The sequence below is a fragment of the Ixodes scapularis genome, unplaced genomic scaffold (genome assembly GCF_016920785.2).
Source record: "Ixodes scapularis isolate PalLabHiFi unplaced genomic scaffold, ASM1692078v2 PGA_scaffold1__304_contigs__length_218370807, whole genome shotgun sequence".
Classification (NCBI taxonomy): domain Eukaryota; kingdom Metazoa; phylum Arthropoda; class Arachnida; order Ixodida; family Ixodidae; genus Ixodes; species Ixodes scapularis.
The window spans coordinates 193,705,500-193,724,558 of NW_024609846.1; the positions used below are offsets into that span (position 1 = coordinate 193,705,500).

The following is a 19,059-nucleotide window of genomic DNA, read 5'->3' on the forward strand; positions in this document are numbered from 1 at the left end:
GCTGGGGATAAACATGCGCAGGTGAATACAGTCGTAAGATACACCAACGTTATTATTCTTCAGGCGAAGGCAGAGTAGACAGAGTTTTCTGGAATTCTCCTACATGACTATGAGCGATCGAGTTTCTTGCTGTTTCACAATCCTTGTGGCACTATACAGGTTCTCGAGAGACGTTGACCCAGGAAAAACATCATTTTTTAGTAACCGATGCTCTTCGCAACCGGAAAAACACCGAGATCCCCACTGCATTTCGCCGTTCCACACGTCGTCCTTGAAACGATTAAGACAGAACCAGGTTTTTCCGCTAGCCAGTCGACACCATGACCCATCGCCATTGAGAGGCACGAGGAGTGCTGGCCCATTTAGGAAGCAGGTTGTTTTGAGAGGATTAATGATGTGGGCGGACAGACTTCACTGAAGGATTTTGAAAAAAGTAAATCAAGTCGTCGCCTTGAGCGCCTCTGATTGGCGGCCGTCGACGTCACAGGAGCGAGGGAAAAGGCACTAAACCCACACAGATTTACCCCTGACTGGGTGCGCAGACAGGTTAATAAAAGGAAAGCTACGGGATTTTGTACCTCCTGGCGAATCTCTAACTGCCGGAAACCTGCCGTCTTTGAGGAGCGCGCTCTCTGCGCTGGACTAGTTGTAGGTCGCGCTCACGGCGGATGCCAAGAAAACTTGATCAATTTTTCGTAAATTGGACAGGGCTTTCTTGCTGGAACCAGCCCGGCCTTAACCATGACTAATGTTCTTATTTGTGAGATTCTTGTGTAGTATTTGCGTGCTAGAAAAAAAAAATGCGCGACGGAAAGGAAATAAAAATTCTAAACTAGTTTCGTTTTGTTTACCCGGTTTAAAGTTCAAACTAATTACCAGTTAATAATTTTGATAGCGTTAAATCAATCATTCATTAAGTCGAAGTTTAATGAATCCATAGCCCAGCTTTATTTTTTTTTCTAACGGTCTATTGTACTTTGCTGACGAGCATAGTTATCTATTATTTTGCTTGGTCGTAAATGAACAGTGATACTTTGGTGTCATCCTGACCGCATCATCATCATATTGCTGTACCATATCACTGACTGTCATTCACTATCTGACCTACATACGTGACTCGCCTCGCTCTCCGCTTATCAGTGCTACGGCGGTTGGCGATATATACGCGCGCGGAATAAAGGCTGGGGGTGGTTCTGCTGGGAACTACTTGGTTGGCTATCACTTCCTTCATCCTGCCGCGAGACACACGACGTGGTGTCAGAAGTAGGATGATGCTTCTCGCCCGTGTTGTTTTGGCGGCCCTCGTCTTGCACTCGGTTTGCAAGATGGAAGTGCCTCCAGCGGTCCCTCCTCTGGCAGTTCCTCCGCCCAAACAATTCAATTTCGACCGGACTTCAGAATGGCCGGAGTGGATTCAAGAATTCGACGATTTCCGCTACGCCGTGGGTCTCAACGAGAGGTCGGAGGAAGCCCAGGTACGGACGCGGCTGTATACCATGGGAAGGTAGGCCAGGAAAAACTTCCAGACGTTTGGCCTCTCGGAAACGCAGTCTCAAAGTTACGATACAGTAAGGAAGAAGTTCGACGGCCACTTCGTAGCCACGAAGAACGTGGTTTACGAAAGTGCCTGTTTCCATCGTCGCAAGCAAGAGAGCGGGGAGAGCGTCGACCAGTTTTTTAGCGACCTCCATGTGCTCGCTGACCGCTGCGACTTCGCACAGTTCAGAGACCGTATGATCCGTGACCGGTTCGTCGTGGGACTTGCCGATGCAAAGTTATCCGAAACCCTCCAAATCGATGCCAGCCTCACTCTCGAGTCGGCACCGGCCAAGGCCCGCCTCAAGGAGACTGTTCGTCGCCAGCAGCAGGAGCTGCGTCCACACTCAGATGCAGCGACCTCGGGGGAAGTCGACGCCGTGGGCCAGCGGAGTGGACGCACTGGAGCACCCGGCAACATGCACAGTCGGCTGCCTTCACTTCAGCAGCAGCAGCAGTGGCGGCTCTCCGAGCAGCACCACCAGCTCTGCCCGTATTGCGGACGTTCGAACCACCTCAAGACTCAGTGCCCGGCGCGCTCTGCGCGTTGCCACCACTGCAACTCCAGAGGACATTTTGCTGCGGTGTGCCGTAACAAGGTTGAGAAGCCGAAGGTAGGCGTTTCTTCGCTCGAATGGGACCAACTTACCTATTTTGTAGGATCAGTTGGCGCTTGGAAAGCTAGGTTTGTTCAAGTGTCCATTAACGGCGTGCCGGTGTCCGCGAAAGTAGACTCTGGGGCAGGAGTGTCAGTTGTTCCGCCCAGCTTCCCAGGAGCACTGCCTAAGTTAACGCCCTCGTCGGCACAGCTGACTAGAGAAGGAAATGAGCGCCTTCGCTTGAAAGGCACGTTTGAATCTGACATTTTTTGGAAGAGCAAAACCAAACGACAGACTCTGTATGTCGTAGAATCGGCACATTCAATTTTGTTAGGTCTTCCCGCCATAGAGGCGCTCGGTGTGGTGAAATTTGTAGATGTGCTTGAAGATAAAAATAATGAGCAAAGGTACCACCAGCTTTTCTCTGGTCTTGGGGCATTGTCTGGCAGTTGAATAAGAGTGTACTGCGCGAACACTTTGTCTTGCCAACAGTGGACGATACTTTGGGCCAGTTGGCGGGAGCTACGTATTTTTCGAAGCTGGACGCTAACTCTGGGTTTCACCAGATAAAGTTGGCAAGGGAAAGCCAGACGTTAACAACATTCATCACCCCGTATGGCCGCTATTGCTTCCGGCGGTTACCGTTTGGATTCGGCTCGGCACCAGGGTATTTTCAAAAGCGAATGGGCGAAGTCTTGGACGGGCTTCCGGGTGTAGCAAACATGATGGACGACATTTTAATTTTTGGAGCCACAAAGACTGAGCATAATGACAGATTGCGCGCCGTTCTCGAACGGTTAAACATTGCCGGCGTCACCCTTAACCGGGCTAAGTGCTCGTTTGCGGTTCGCGAAGCGGCGTTTTTGGGCTACGTTGTTGGTGACTCGGGTATCAGACCAGACCCCAGAAAGGTACAGGCCATAACAGGAATGGCCATACCTTCGTCAGGTGCAGACATACGTAGATTTTTGGGCATGGTTAATTACTTGGCGAGGTTCGCGCCGAATCTCGCTGAAACATATGCACCACTGCGGGAGTTGCTGTTGAAGGATAAATATTGGTGCTGGGGCGGGTCGCAGCAAAAATCTTTCGATTCATTGAAGGAGGTTATTTCTTCGGCCGATTGTGCTGCGAAATTTAATCCGAGGCTTCCCACTGTAGTATCAGCCGATGCATCACCGTTTGGGATCGGCGCTGTATTGGCGCAGGTGCAGCCAGACGGTCAAAGACGGCCAGTTGTATACCTTTCTCGTTCATTAACGCAAACCGAACAGCGGTATGCTCAAATAGAAAAAGAAGCGCTGGCATTGACGTGGGCAGCAGAACGGTTGTAATATTATCTGAAGGGTCTTGACTTTCAGTTTGAAACTGATCACAAGCCTCTGGTGACGCTTCTTGGGAAATCGCCGGTAGATGTGCTTCCGCCGAGAGTACAAAAATTTCGCTTAAGGCTCATGTGTTTTTCTTTCTCAATCTGTTACGTACGCGGAAAGCAGATTGTTACTGCGGACACCCTCTCTCGGGCGCCCCGCAAAGAAACCGATTTTGTTTTGGGGAACTGTCATCTGAGGACGTTTCTAGTTTTGGAGCCGGCTGCGTCAGTGAATTGAAATTGTCGGCGCACCTCGACAAAATAAGGTTGGCATAAGAGCAGGACACCTCATGCCAACAACTTTTGCTTTACTGTCGCAATGGTTGGCCACGCTTCACAGTTAGAGCAGTTGGTTAAGGCCTTATTGGTCAGAAAGAGCGAACCTTACTATTTGTGATGGCGTGCTAATGTATAAGTCTCGCCTTGTGATTCCTCAAAAGCTCAGAAAGGAAGTTGTGGCTTCATTGCATGCAGGTCATCAGCGTATTGTCAAATATCGCGCTAGAGCTCGCGAGTCGGTTTGGTGGCCCGGTCTCAGCTCGGAGCTGGCGTCTGTGGTGAACAACGGCCTGCAATGTGCAAAGCTCCGTGTTCAAAGAGCGGAACCGATCCTGTCTTTGGAAACCCCCGCTCTGCCGTGGCAAAAGCTAGGTGCAGACCTTTTTTTTATTTTAGGGGGGTCAACCACAACGAGGAGTACCTCGTTGTGGTTGACTATTTTTCACGTTTCCCTGAGCTCGCGCTACCGTCGTCAACGACGTCTGCCGCTGACATTGTGCAATTGAGAAGTTTTTTCGCCAGACATGGTATTCCAGAGCTTCTTGTAACTGATAATGGTACTCAATTTATATCTACAAAGTACAAGGCTTTCTCAGAAAGCTACCAGTTCTGTCACGTGACGACGAGCCCTCGGTACCCGCAATCTAATGGAGAAGCGGAACACACAGTTCAGACAGTGAAAAGGCTGCTAGAGAAATCGGCGGATCCATACTTGGCACTTCTGGCTTACAGAAGCACCCCAGGCCCTCTCGGAAAAAGCCCATCGGAATTGCTCATGGGCAGACGCCTGCGCTCTACGCTACCTGTGCACCCTAAAGAGTTGACGCCGTGCACCGCAAGCGGCCTTGCGAGCCCCAGAAGTAAGGATAAGGCGTTCCGTGACAAAGGCGCAACCAGTCTTGTACAGGCCACTAAAAAAAAGTAATCGATTACAATTACTATTACTCTTGGGTAAAAAGTATTCGATTAGATTACTTGATTACTCGACGGCAAAAGTAATTGGACACTACTTAAAGAAGTAATCGTTACTTTTCCGATTACTTTAGTGTGTGAAGACATATCTTTAGCGCTCATAATAATGAACTACTTCCAACCTATATTTCACATTTTCACAAGTATTGAAGAAGAAAAACTGGCTCCCTCTTCGTGGTCGTTGCACCTTCTCCATGTGGACACAAGGATAGAATTCGTTTGAAGACGTTTAATGATTTGGGCGTTCGCCAGTGTGTGTGTGTGTGGGGGGGGGGGGGGGGGGGGAGGAGCAGCGGAGGGGGTTCTAGATCTTGTTAAGCTTGAGCAAGGTTTATCGCTCAAAGTTTGCGTCGCTCATTTTATTATTCACATGTGTATGAGCTCGCATGTTATACAAAAGAGCAGCAACTCCAGGATTTGAAACGGATCATGTGTAGTATCTATTAGCGGAAGAGATCGCCCCGACCACTTCTCACCTCGAAACATTGCTTGTCACAAAAACCACGTAGGAGAAATGGGAAATATTTCAACTGCCTTTGTTATATTTTGCATCCCCTTTGGCATTCTTTGGTTCTGGTTCTCCTACGGGCTGCAAGTAGGCACCCTAAGCCGGATTTTTTTTATTTTTTTTTATTTCTGTGTGTGTGTGCGTGAGGGGGCTAGTTTGAACGAAGGACTCACAAAGTTACATTCTGCTTCCTCAAACTTCGCCCTGAATGGCCTTGGCCATGCACTGTGGCTTCCCTGGGGCTTCCCAGTCCCAGCTCGAAAAAAAAGCAAAAAAAAAAAAAAGCGGACATTTTACACAAACTGTACATAGAAAAAGATTGACCTCGTTTCCTACAGCTCCTCAAAAAATCTTTCTTTTTTTCGTTCGAAACAAAAGAAGAAAATTTTATTTTTGTCATTTCATAAAAACAAAGGCGTTTGCCGGAGGGAAAAGGGGGGGGGGGTGTCCCGTGGACAAATTGTAACGGTTACAAGTAATTTTATTACTTCAAAAAGTAATCAGATTACTCTTGTCATTACTGCCTAATAAAAGTAATCAACTGTTGACAAAATTACTCCAAAAAGTAATTGATTACAAGTAATTTGATTACTTGTAATGCGGACGGTACAAGTCTGGGCGCAACTACGACCACCGCCATGCGGCCAGGCCACTTCCATGGTTGCTACCTGGAGACCAAGTGTGGGTGAAGGACTGTCGAGTCCGGGCTACGGTTTCTCGAGACCAGCCTCCCGGCCAAGGTCTTGTATGGTGCAAACAGAAAGAGGAGCAGAGCTAGAGAGGAACCGCAGAGGCCTGGTACTATATAAGGAACCAGCACACAAAACAAGGGGTTCCCTCTATGAATTTCCGCAGGATTCCGGGGAAGGGGAAAATGGAGAGCCAGAAAACGAGGCGAATTTGACAGAGCCTTCCGCGCTCAATTCTGACTCAGCAGCTCAAGAAGACAGCGGTACACAGGGCACGTACGTCACTCGTTTTGGTCGACCCGTGAAAAGGCCGCAATTTTATGGGTGTAGCTAGCATTACTAAGTTTGTTTTTGTGTGTTCCACTATTTGTTTTTGAGGGCAATATAGTTCGACTGTTGCCTTAATAGGAAAAAAAAGGGGAAATGTGGTGTCATCCTGACCGCATCATCATCATATTGCTGTACCATCACTGATTGTCATTCACTATCTGACCTGCGTACGTGACTCGCCTCGCTCTCCGCTTATCAATGGTACGGCGGTTGGCGATATATACGCGCGCGGAATAAAGGCTGGGGGTGGTTCTGCTGGGAACTACTTGGTTGACTATCACTTCCTTCATCGTGCGCGAGACACACGACAGATACCTAGACTAACTTTTTTGGCCACTGTACTGCCTCTCTTACAACACCTTATTGAAATCCCTCAAAACGCTTGAAGCCTTAAAAGGAACTACATCATTGATATACTCTCTCCCTGTGGGAGTCCTAAACTCATAATGAGGATAAACCCAGATGAAGACGTCATGTGTTTCACGCTGAGCAACTTTTGAAAGCAGGCACTGTAATGGCGCGTTCACACTGGAAGCGGATCCGAGTTCGCGAAGCGGATCCGCGCGTTCTCAACCGCAAAGCGGCTAAGATCGAGCGGTTGGAGCGTGTTTTTGCCAACCGCTTCGGGACCGATTTCTCACAACCGCTTTCACAAACCGCAAAGCGGCAACCAATCACAACGCGACGCTGACGTGACGTCAGTGACTTTCGAAAATAGACGGCACCTGTCGCTGGTGAGGCGTCCAAGACGCTGTAGTCCTAGCGCTGTAGTCTTAGCTTTCGACAAATCAACGGAGAAACTTGATGTTCACGTCCGTCACTTGAATCCGCCGCGAACAGAATTGACTCGTAATTGTAACGGGCCTCGCACCGGTGAATTGGTTCGGGTAAGAGTTTGTTTATTATTCCGGGTGCACAGCCCAAGCTCACTGCCTTGTTAATCTTTGCCTGTAGAACGTCGGAACCCGCTCCTGATCGAACCGAAATGTCAGCTTTTTTACCCACTAGGATAGTCGCGTGAAAGCTTTCGACACCGTGCATGGCCACCACGAAGGCCGATAGAGACGTCGTAAGCTTGATTGCGTAGCCATCGCACTACCGCGGAGGGGGCAGGGTACCTCCACCAGCTGGACCTGTAACGTTTACAACTAATAAAATAAACGAAGGGAACCTACTCAAGGAATAAAGTGCACGTACGAGACAATGCAGAGGTAATCCATACGGTGTTTATTTGAGCTTAATGTCAAACAAAGAAGACTCTATCGACGTGCGAGTGACGAGAGGAGAGTCCGCCACCAATGAAGCCATGACCGGCTTGCACCGAACACATTCCCCCACACCAGGGTCCACCCCACCGCTCACGAACTTCGAAAATGATAATAGCGAACAACAACGAGCGGGGAAAACTGGCCCTCTTTCTGGAAAACAAGGTCAGCTATTCATGCGGGAAGGGTCCACTTCGAAGAAAAGGTCGGGGGCATCCTGTTCTGAGTCAGCATGGCGCGCCTAGCTGGGCTTTGCTTGTGGGCGAAGTCGAGGGCATCACAGGCGAGTTTTGCCGGTCCATGCTTCTTTTTTCGCTGCCTGAACTCGTGATGCGTGCGAACATCCCGGAGAAAAATATTCGGAGTGCCAAAATAGCAAAAGTTTGGCTTTGGCTCTTGAATTAAAGTGGATTTTGGATTGTAAAACAGGGTTGCCAAACGCAAGTCTCAAAGGATCACGCGATGATCGCCGAGAAACCGCCAACCGCCTCTTGGTGTGTCTGAACGGGGTCGCTCGCGAACCGCATCCGCAACCGCCTCGCGAACGCGGATCCGCTTCCAGTGGGAATGCGCCATTAATCAAGTTCCACAAAGCGTTACACACTTTTCAGCCTAGAATATCGGTTCCGAGACCCGACATCACTCATATTACGGTATGCGTGTGGGTAATGTGCCGCATCAGGAGGCAACAACTGAATGAAGCGAAGAGGTGAGACACGAGCATACCTCGGCACACCTCACTCATGAGGGCCCTCACTCACCCTGATCTTCACAGGTTAGGTGAGGGTGAGTGAGTTTCTGAACCAGGAAAATTCATGAGTGTGAGGGTGAGTGAGGGTGAGTGAGGGTGAGTGAGGGTGAGTGAGGGTGAGTGAGGGTGAGTGAGGGTGGTGAGGGTGGTGAGGGTGGTGAGGGTGGTGAGGGTGGTGAGGGCGTTGAGGTCGTTGAGGGCGTTGAGGGCCGTGAGGGCGTTGAGGGCGTTGAGGGCGTTGAGGGCCGTGAGGGCCGTGAGGGCCGTGAGGGCCGTGAGGGCCGTGAGGGCCGTGAGGGCCATGAGGGCCATGAGGGCCATGAGGGCCATGAGGGCGGTGAGTGGCGTGAGGGCCATGAGTGCGTGAGTGGTGTGAGGGCGGTGAGTGCGTGAGGGGTCTGAGGGCATGAGTGCGTGAGGGCAGTGACATGAGAGGCGTGAGGGCCGTGAGGGCAGTGAGTGCATCAGGTGTGTGAGGGCCATGAGTGTGTGAGGGCGGCGAGTGCGTGAGGCACCCTTCAGATCGAGCATCTTTCTCAGCAATTTTGGTGTAAATGGCGGGTTCTCTAGCTTTCCCTGGATCGACACGAATTGCTGAGATCTTGTCCGGCTCGAAATATGCAAGCAACTCGGAGCAATTCGAATACGTTTGAAGCGGCTGCATCCAATCAGGGACGCGAAATTTTCACGTGATACCTCGTGCCGGTGATGTTGACACCAAAAGACTTGGTTCTGGTTTGAAATCGATTGCTTTTTGGAAATAAACTGTTTCAGAAAGGTGCATTGGTATTCTTAACAAGATTTAAATGCATAACAACACGTTTATAACGAGCAATTGTGTCTAAATAGTGCAAGAAAAATAAAATTTTATGATGACGATAGCAAATTGCAGCAATTGGTTGCTGCGTGTGATCGCGGGCGGCCCGTGTTGCTGGTGTTGCGACGTAAAGTTTCTGGGCGAAATTGCCCCATCTGAAGCTGGCCTGAGTGGTGTGAGGGCCATGAGTGCGTGAGGGGCGTGAGGGTTGTGAGGGCCGCAAGGACGGTGAGGGGCGTGAGGGCGGTGAGTGGCGTGAGGGCGGTGACGGCCGTGAGGGCGGTGAGGGCGCTGAGTGGCGTGAGGGCTATGAGTGGCGTGAGGGCCGTGAGGGCGGTGAGGGCGGTGAGGGCCGTGAGGGCGGTGAGGGCTATGAGTGCGTGAGGGCCGTGAGGGCCGTGAGGGACGTGAGGGCGGTGAGGGCGGTGAGGGCGGTGAGGGCGGTGAGTGGCGTGAGGGCGGTGAGTGGCGTGAGGGCCATGAGTGAGTGATGGGCGTGAGGGCCGTGAGGGCCGTGAGGGGCGTGAGGGCCGTGAGGGCGGTGAGTGCGTGAGGGCCGTGAGGTTCAGTGAGGGTGAGTGAAGGGCTGAAGGTGAGTGTGCCTGTGAGGGTGAGGATGAGTGAGGGGCTGAAGGTGAGTGTAGCTGTGAGGGTGAGGGTGAGTGAGGGGCTTAGGTGAGTGTGGCTGTGAGGGTGAGGGTGAGTGAGGGCGACCTAAAATGCCGACCTCTGGACACGGTCTCTCCTCTTTCGGTTCAATTTGTGTTCAATCAACACATAATCGAATGAAATTAATTATTTGTAATAATCGAAAGAGCATATTATTAGCAAAAACAAAAGAAACACAACACAAGCGCCCTTTTTCTTAAGCATGTTGAATGATTGGGCGTTTTGAGAGAAATCTTATAACTGAAAAATATTGAGTGTTCTGAGCGACCTGACTTGCATCATAATCTCTATATGCCCAGTTGTGCGGTTGCTGTTCACAATTAATATGCGAGAAATGTTTTCATCTTACAGAGCTCTGGTGATGTCCAAGTACTCGTTCGATGCGATCAGGGTCTTGTTCTCGAACTGATCACTCAAGCCAGCAAGCTGCTTCATCTGCAAATGAACCTGTCGATTGGAAAGAAAATAATTTTTTTTCAAAAAGACTGTATTCTTCGTTTGCTATCGAATAAAATTTTCGGGTAGGAGAAAATGTGGTCCTACCAAATATAACTGGAAATCAATATTTTGATTAAAAAAAATAGCTTACTGATTCCTAATTTGTTTTTCTTTACGCAAGTAATAGAGTTACCAAAATACGTACGCAGGCTAAAAAACAAATTAAGTTCTTCGTCTGTTCTGCTTTCTTCTTTTTAGTCTTGGTCCGATTCCTTCAGCAGTTTTCGAAAATTTAAAACTTCCACATATTCAGAGACCTTCTGTAAGCCTAGCACTATATACTGACGTTTTGTTCCGCTTCTTCAAACCTAAAGAATTCAAAAAATTTTTGCTAAACCTTAGCAGCTGCTACATGGTTTCAAGGATATTCTTCCTCTTCAATCTAGTTTCAACGACCTTCGAGCGTTTTTATAAAACAAAGGCTGAGTTGGGACATTCTTACGTTTCGGTTAGTGGTATGTTGTGTAAAATCATTACAAAATGTATTTAGTTTTTCTTTAAGGAGGCGTTTGAGTTTGGACAATTTTGGTTACCTATGCAGTGTTTTTCAAAATCCAACGTATTCTGGCCCGTTCCGAAACAGACAGAAATGGGAAGTACCTCCGCAAACGAAACTAATCTATCTATATCAATGGAATTAGCATGTAGCACGTGTATATATATATATATATATCGGCTTTGTAGTACCAACCTAACTCACAAAATTCCAAGATTTGTTTAAGCTATTAATTCCTTCTTTAATTTATTTCGAGTGGCCCACAAACGATAAGAAACCTAAAACTGGAAACCCTTTATATTTACCGACTCACACTTCAAAAACACGAAATGACACATGTTGAACCCGTGGCGCCAATTGCAAGGTAGGTTTCTCATTCTCAATTTTATTTGACAAACAAATTAAGGCACAAATTGGAGCATATGGCAAAAAACGCGCGTGGTGCAGAAAAACAATTTTTACAATCATGTGTTAATTCCAAGTATGGTGCCTGGAGCGCGCCTTTCACTGGTGTGTTTAGTGTCCTATGCTTCCCATACATCAAAGAAGTCCCGAAGTCGCAACAAATGACATCACACAAGCCGAAGTGTTATGCTGTTGCATGTCACGACCCTGGCAGTTGGTCGTAGAAATGCTAACGGGGAGCTGCGAGTAGCTCAAGGGAACACGAGTGTCGCCCTCGTCATGTCCCTACTTCTGGCTGATGAAGCTTCCGTGAACTTCCACACTGGAGAGCAACCTGCACCCTGTGGTGTATGTTTGCCACATACATCACAGCTGTTGGAACGCCGCCAGGATCGCGAATGACGACAGCGCGACGTCTCTATGACGTCATCAGGCGGAAATCGAGGGACCAATTTTTTATGCGCGGTAAACACAGCAGTCGGAGAAACGTTTTACGCACCATATCCACAGTAGTGAGAGCGATAGCTCCGACATTTCACGGCGAAGTCTTGGAGTGATGACGTTGAGGGTGCGGTAACAAGAGCGTTTGGAACAAAATATACTTCTGTTATGCTCTGAACACTCCTGTTTTGTTTTATTTTGTTACAAACGCTTTTTTTCTTTTCTTTTTTTTTTTTTTGTTCGGTAGCGGGTGAAAGCGCGGAGGCACGAGCTCTTCTGACTTACACAGCTACAACAGCATTTGTTGTCGGCTAATTCTTTTTCTTTTCTTTTTTTGCTTCCAGAGAGTATTACAAAAACCCAAAGTATAGACGATTGCAAGCAGCGCATCTTGCCGACGCCATGGTAGCTAAACTCGTGGAGAAAAACATTCTTCGCTTTTTGACGTAGCGGGGAGAGTGACCAAAAGAACGCCGCAAAGTTTCCTCCTCCCTGCGCGCGCTCAACTTTGCAACTTTTGACGAAAAATCCCCCGCGATCCCTAGGCGGTGCACGAGAGCACGAGACAGCGCGGGGAGGCGAGCGTTCACGCCGCTCGCTGTACGTCGTCTTTGGGCTCTCTAGCGCCGACAATCCCGTCATGCCTCGCCCAGGCGAGGAGCGAGAGCAGACGACGAGAGTTCGTCTGCTACGATGAGGCATTTGCACAACGGAACTGAAAGAAAAAGTTGGTTTTCTGCTCGAAATCGCGTCCCGCGGGCCACAAACTCAAACGCGAGCTTGAATTGTAAGCGTCTGATATTTCACGAAGGGAGGAATTGACGGCCCGTCTTTTATTTGCGAAATTTGAGTCGTTTTGTAGCCGTACAGACGCTGAAACCTACCAGTGTGTAATGAAAGGCCCAGGACAATCACAGATGCCGCAAAATCTAGCGTCATTCGTGTATGGGTGACAAGTAGAACATTTTTCGACAAAAGCTCCCACAGCAGAAACCTGTGGCGCATTCACTCAGCGTCCAGGAAGGCTAAACATGGAGACGTTGCCCGAGACTCAAGCAAAGTCATATTTCAACGGCAGCTATTTTGCCCCGTCATATTTTGTTTTTAGAAAGCTCTCGTTCTGAATGCCCTCACCAGGGAAATAAAAAGCCTTGAAATGTATTGCTAGATGTTCCAAAGAACTAGATTTAAGCCGTATCCTTTCAGTGGTTCACTCATAATACTATGCTTAAAACGAAGCAAGCTCTTGCGCGTACAGTGCCATCAATTTCCTCAAGCGTATGCTGTTTTGTAGTCAACTGGTTTCGGAAACTTACGCCGTCTGTAGATATCTCTGACAGCCAAGTTGCTTAAGTGGAAGTCATCGCAAATGTAAGTTCCACGTTGCAGCAACCAACGTTTAAACGATGGCAGCGACTGCGCTCTCGCATTTCCCACCCATCACGTCGAACAAAAAGGCGCTAGTTTCGGTTTGAGGTCGGTACTTTTCTACAACATCTATGGCGACAGCATCAGTCTGCACTGGGTGCATTCGGCAAGTTCGTTCGGGGCCTGTTCTCCGTGCAGCACTCGGCGGGTGTAATGCGTTAGAACTCTCCTAGTGCAAGTCTGTATCGCGAATTGGGAGCCCTTCACTGGCCTCACCGGCGGCCATCGCTTGACGACAGGCAATATGCCGCGTCCTGTCTAGTTCTCCCTTCGTTTTCGTCCTTGTTGCTTTGGCCTTTTACACCATGAGGCAATACACGCAAGTCTAAGGAAGAAACATGCAAAAATTGGAAGCTTGTACGCGGTGCTCGAGGGCGAGCATTTTATGACGTGCTGCGATGTTTATGTCGGGTTCTTGGAGATGAAATAGACATTCATCAAGCGTTTGAACATCGATTAAAAAAAATTGGCCGGAGCACGATTGACTTTACCGACGTCGCTTGCTTCGGTTGCTAAATAAATGGCACGTCAAGCGACTGAACGGGACGCTCCGAGTTTCAGTTTGTCACGGAAGCCGTCACAGCAGTTCAAAGAAAAAGCTTTCACCATGAAGCACTATGTACAAGCGGTCAAAACGATGCGAAAATCCCCAGTAAAGGCATTCTAACTTATCGTTTGCTGAGCTTTGATGACTCCGAAATCACGGATGACTCCACAATAACTCTCGGTAGCCCTTGTCTCATTAAACACTGAACAGTTAACGCCCAACAAAGTAGCCCTGGACCCTCAACCACACAACATTTAGTTAAACAAAATTGGTATTCTAACGCGTTTAATATTCTTGCCCACAATATTAGCTGTTATTTGCGGAAACATGATAGAAGTTTCATGGTAGAGAACAACCTACTAACGTAATAAAATTGAGTTTTCCCGTTTCTCCTATAGCATGCATAAGATCGTGTCAAGCGATGACTGCCGGTGGTGCCGCTCGACCCCAGCAATACAGGCCTCTATCCACGTTCTAGCCTCCTAAGAAATCAGTGGTGCCAGTGCTATTAGACAAATCGTTTATTTGCATCGGTACTCCCATACCTGCCGGATGTAGGGACGAGGCGCAAAACCGTACATCCGGCCAATACTGAAGCCGGTTTTCGGACGATATTGCCTCGACACTCGCCAAGAAGCAGCGTGCTGTTTCGGCGACTCGTTTGTGTAATTTATTTGTTCAGTCGTATTAATGGGTCCCGTGCCACTGTGTACACCCCAAAAAAAAATGTACTGTGGTAATTACACCTTGAGGAGAAGCAGGCACGTAGCCAGATTTTTGTTTAAGGGGGGGGGGGGGGGGGGCGCCGATAATAAAGTGCTCTATGAGGGGGAGGGAGGAGAGGAGACCCCAGCAAAATGGAAAATTTCGGGGGGGGGGGGGGTGGGTGGGGGCGGCGGGAAGGCCAGGCCTTATGCCCCCCCCCCTCCCCTTGGCTACGTGCCTGACGAGAAGGGGTATTGTAGTCTTACATCTTTATAAAAAGGTGTAGGCATTATCATACGTTTTAAGAAACTTGTTTAAAAAATCACGCATTTTTAAAGGTGTGAAGTTTACATTTCTTTTATAAGGTCCATCGCTACACTTATTAAGGTGTTAGTTATGGGACACCCCACTTACATGTTTAAAGGTGGGAAAATGCTTAATGTGTATATACCTCTAACGGAAGACAATCTCTTTCATGTGATTACATCGCGTGCCGATGAAACGATCTTTCGATGACACGTAGTTCGATGAACTGATTTGACCGCCAATGAGTGACGACTGCCAGTAGAATTTCGGGGAAATAATTCTGCCGGCTGCCGGGAGACTCGACCCTACCCAAGAATTACCCCGGTTCTTGTTTGTTTTCCAACATTCTGAATTGTATACCAGCTTATTAGTACCTCTTCAAATATTACAGAAAAAAAAAAAAGCGATAGCAGCCGCAAAAGCTCTGACAGCCCGGTCCACTGTCATGTGGGAGACTGACAGGTGCTTGTCAGTCGCCACCATGCCTTGAAAGCTACCGGCTCCGAAGAACCGGAGCGCGCAGAGAACTTGTTGTTCCACGGTCCAAGGCGGCGAACGAAGCTCGTCGCAGAGTCAACGCACAACGGCTCTCGATAGCCGGTACTGTCGCCGAAAGTCGTCGTCGGGGAGTTGAAAAGCGTCCCCGGTGGTCTCAGTAGCGACGCCGACGGTGGCGGAAGATAAGCTCGGCCGCTGCGTACGGCACCGCCATGTTGACAAAGCTTAACTTCGCCTCGATTCGAAGCGAAGATCTCGAGCTGAAACCACGGCTCTCGCAAAGTTCGGAAACGTCGCTTTGACGTCAGCGACAACTTCGACAAACGAGGTTTCTTTTTTACACAAACTTCGGAGGGATTTTGAGCGTCAGCAGGTCGCCTAGGGACAATCTGCAAAGCATTAATTTTAGCTTGGCGTAGGGATGTCGGGACAAATGGGCGCTACGTCATCGGCGAAGCCGTTCAATCAGCGGGCTCCTCGCGCCCCTCACGCGCCGCACGCGCGCCTCGATGAACTTTGCTTTGAATGATTGACACCTCGCTCGGCGCGACGTCAGCGTCGCGAGAGTCCAATTAGCGTGTTCCGCAACTTTCGGACACAAAGTTGTGCTTGACGAGTTTAGCGACCCATGTCTCTGCTCGTGGGGGTAAGTGCCCGGAATTAGAACCTTGCCAAAGCTACGTTCACGCGCACGCTGCACATGTTTGCACTCATGGGGCACCAGTGAGGTACGATGCTTGCAGTTTTCTATAGAGATGGTTATAAACGCTGTGGCCTAGCTCAGTGATAACCAAAGTTACTAGATTACCTCAGCTGTGTGTGTGAAGAGGGGGGGGGGTAACCTACGTTATTAGATTAGCTCAGTTACGGAGCTTCTCATAGACGCTGCACGCACGAGCAGAGCCCCCCGTTACTCACCACGACTCGCCTCCCGTCGTTCGACGCGCCGGACGGCTGCTTTGGTAACTGCATTCTATTCTTTGGGATACGGACGTTTCGAAGCGCAGCGTCTATACTCCGTTTCACCTTATGTTGTACCGCCGACAGGGCTGGAAGTGCGAGCTCATAGCGTTGGGAGCTACTCTTAACGCACGAGAGCTTGTGCCGCCGAGATGTGCCCATAGAGCAATGAGCTCGAGCTTGTAGCCTTTCCTGCGGTACATCATAAGGTGAAACAGAGTATAGATGGCATTCCAAAGCACTCTATGGAACACAGTTCTTAACAGAAATTTAGATGGCACTTCGAGCGACGGGAGGCGGACGGAAGTGAGTGAGATGGTTACCCCCTTCCGTAGGAGTTTCACAACTGAAGTAATCTAGTGATGTTGGGGGTAACCTCCCTCCCCCTTCCCCTCGCTCGTCTCAGTTTGCCTTCCGTAAAGCCTTCCTATCCTGGGAGAAGCGGCGCCATTCATTGTTGTGTAAATGATCGAGACACGTACTGCGCACCACTTCGGGAAGAACATGGCGTCTGAAATCAAGCTCAGTGCTGCCCTGAACCGCCATGATATTCAAAAGAGCTGCGCGTTGCACGTGCCTCATGCATCGGCATACCTTGCACTACTTTTGATACATGAAGGGGCTTTAGTCTACCGTAAAGCCCCTCGATGTGTTGGTGTTTGTCTTGCAAGTAGCATGAGATGCGCCAGCCCACAAGGACCATGTCTGGAGCGGCCCTTGGAAGCAAATGGCGACTCAGCAGTGAAATGAGCGGCCCTTGGAAGCGAATGACGGCGGAGAGCCCCTTCGTGGCACGTGTCTTGCGCGTTTCCACAACATTGGTTGGCGCTACTTGTAATAAAACACCTGTATCAAAGGACAGCAAGTCGTTCCTTGGGATTCATCAGACGGAAGTTGTTGTGTCATTGTGGCCGAGTCGAGTGCCGTTGTTAACCTTATCGTCACTCTTTCCTATCTACGTTTTGACGTGTATTCTTGGAAGCCAGGAATAAACCACGCTTCACCGAGTTCTTCCCTCGAAGCTAAAACAGACGTTGTATTCAGCTCCCCCGAAACTCATTTGCTAGCTTGTAAGTCTTTGTCATATCTCAGCTTGAATACGCCAGCATCATATGGTCTCCGCACCAGGATTACCTGATTGCCCAAATAGAAAAAATTCAAAACAAAGCCACGAGCTGCTTCATATATAGTTACTATTCACCTGACACGAGCTTTTCGGCGCTGAAACAATTGGCTAATTTACCCTCATTAGACGCCAGGCGCAAAGCCTCCCGTATCGCGTTCATCCACATTGTTTATTACTTTGATATTAACCATAAGGAACGCTTATTGCCTCCTCCTCATCGCATCTTTCCCGGACATGATCATCCTCACAAAATTCGCTTATCAAATTGTCGCACTAACCAACTTCGCAACTCGCCATTACAGCTTGCCGTTACAGAATGGAACTCATTGCCCCATCACATTGTAAATATAACAGGTAAAAATTAATTCAAATCTGCATGTGAACGTTTGTTCCCCTTTTCCCAGGAATGAGCCATAGAATGGTGTCCTTTTTGTTTTTCCTGTGCGAAGATAGTTTGATTTCTTTTCCTGTAGCGAGGTTGAGACGATGCTCTCTGTTTGTGTACAAGTGTTCTTCTTTTGAGTAGGTATATCACGTTATTTTTGTTTGTGTACGAGTGTACTCTTTCTTGAGTGGGTATATTTGCGTTGTTTCTTGTCTTAAAAAAATATGTACGAAATGTATCGTTTTAATATTTTAGAGTACCGTGGAGGTACTCTAATTTCTGATGTCAAGACATTCTCAGAAACAAAGCGGTATTGTATATAACTGGCTTTCTCATGCTCCCCAGTTTAAAATTCGATCTTGGTTTATAGTCGCTTTAATATACACTGAGAGCTTAAAGGGCAACTCCAGTCGAAAACGAAACCCAAATAAATTACTTCTGCCGCTTTAGTGCAATGAAATATTATCATAGGCGTAATATTACGTCCAAGTGAAACCTCGCACCCCACTAAAACCGATTTTAAAGATGTGACCAGCTGCGCATGCGGCAAGCGGGTTAGCTTTTAGTCTAGCAACACTGGGCACCTCGTACCCAACGAGGTGGAGGGCCTTAGAGCGATAAACTGGCAGTTTAAAGTGACCACCAATTGGCCGCCGCCATGTTGCACAATTGTGAACACTAGACACATGACCTTATAGTTCTACCTCTGGAGTTTAACAAAGTACAGCGCAGAAATAATTGCTTATTGTTCTTTAATAACTGTATCCACGAGATAAGTTATGTTTTGTCTGTTTTAAATCCAAAATGTGATTTTACGACAAAAACTCGGGCAGCTTTACAATGCCTCCGCTATATGCACTCAGCTGCGTTGCTGTATTTTGGGTTTTTATCGGAGCTAGACAATGATCTCTGGGGCAAAAAGTATTGAAAAAATTATCATGTCTTTTATAGTGATGGCAATACAAATCTCGGCTCAGTCTTGCGTAAAAGCCTCAGGCTTTGGTACGGTCACGTGTCTAGTGGTAAAAATTGTATAACATGACGGCAGCCAAGTGGGGGTCACTTTTGCCGGGTGAACGAGGCACCAGTTCATCTCTCTAGGCTCCTCTACCTCGTTTCTCGTACCGCAACACCACCGTGACGTCACGTCCCGGCCGTACAGTTGATATCAGTGTTGCCGTTACTCTTCAGCAGATAGTTTCAATTTTGCCGCTGACAACCGAAACCAAACTTCGAGCCGTGATATATATAAAACCATACGCAATAGAAAAAAAAAAACTTTGTAATTTAATGACACTGACTGAGCTGAAGACAGTCGTAATCAGAAATTCTAATATATTGCCCGGAGTTGTCATTTAAGAAGCGCAGGGCTTTGTATATCATGTTGACAGATCGTTTCGTGATTTTTTTTATCGGTGTTTTGATTACATAATTTGCAGCCGTGAGATGATTCGTCACTTTTCCCAACCTTTTAATG

The 19,059-nt window shown here is 48.3% G+C and overlaps 1 protein-coding gene across 3 annotated transcripts in view; it reads right to left on the reverse strand.

The window, feature by feature from the left end:
* Positions 1–19,059, reverse strand: part of LOC8039973 (putative phospholipase B-like 2) — a 91,084-nt gene that overhangs the window by 29,287 nt on the left and 42,738 nt on the right. For all 3 annotated transcript variants that reach the window (XM_040213540.1, XM_040213536.1, XM_040213546.1), the window contains exon 4: positions 10,137–10,234. In XM_040213540.1, the coding sequence (XP_040069474.1) occupies positions 10,137–10,234 (98 nt within the window). The remainder of the gene's footprint in view (positions 1–10,136; positions 10,235–19,059) is intronic.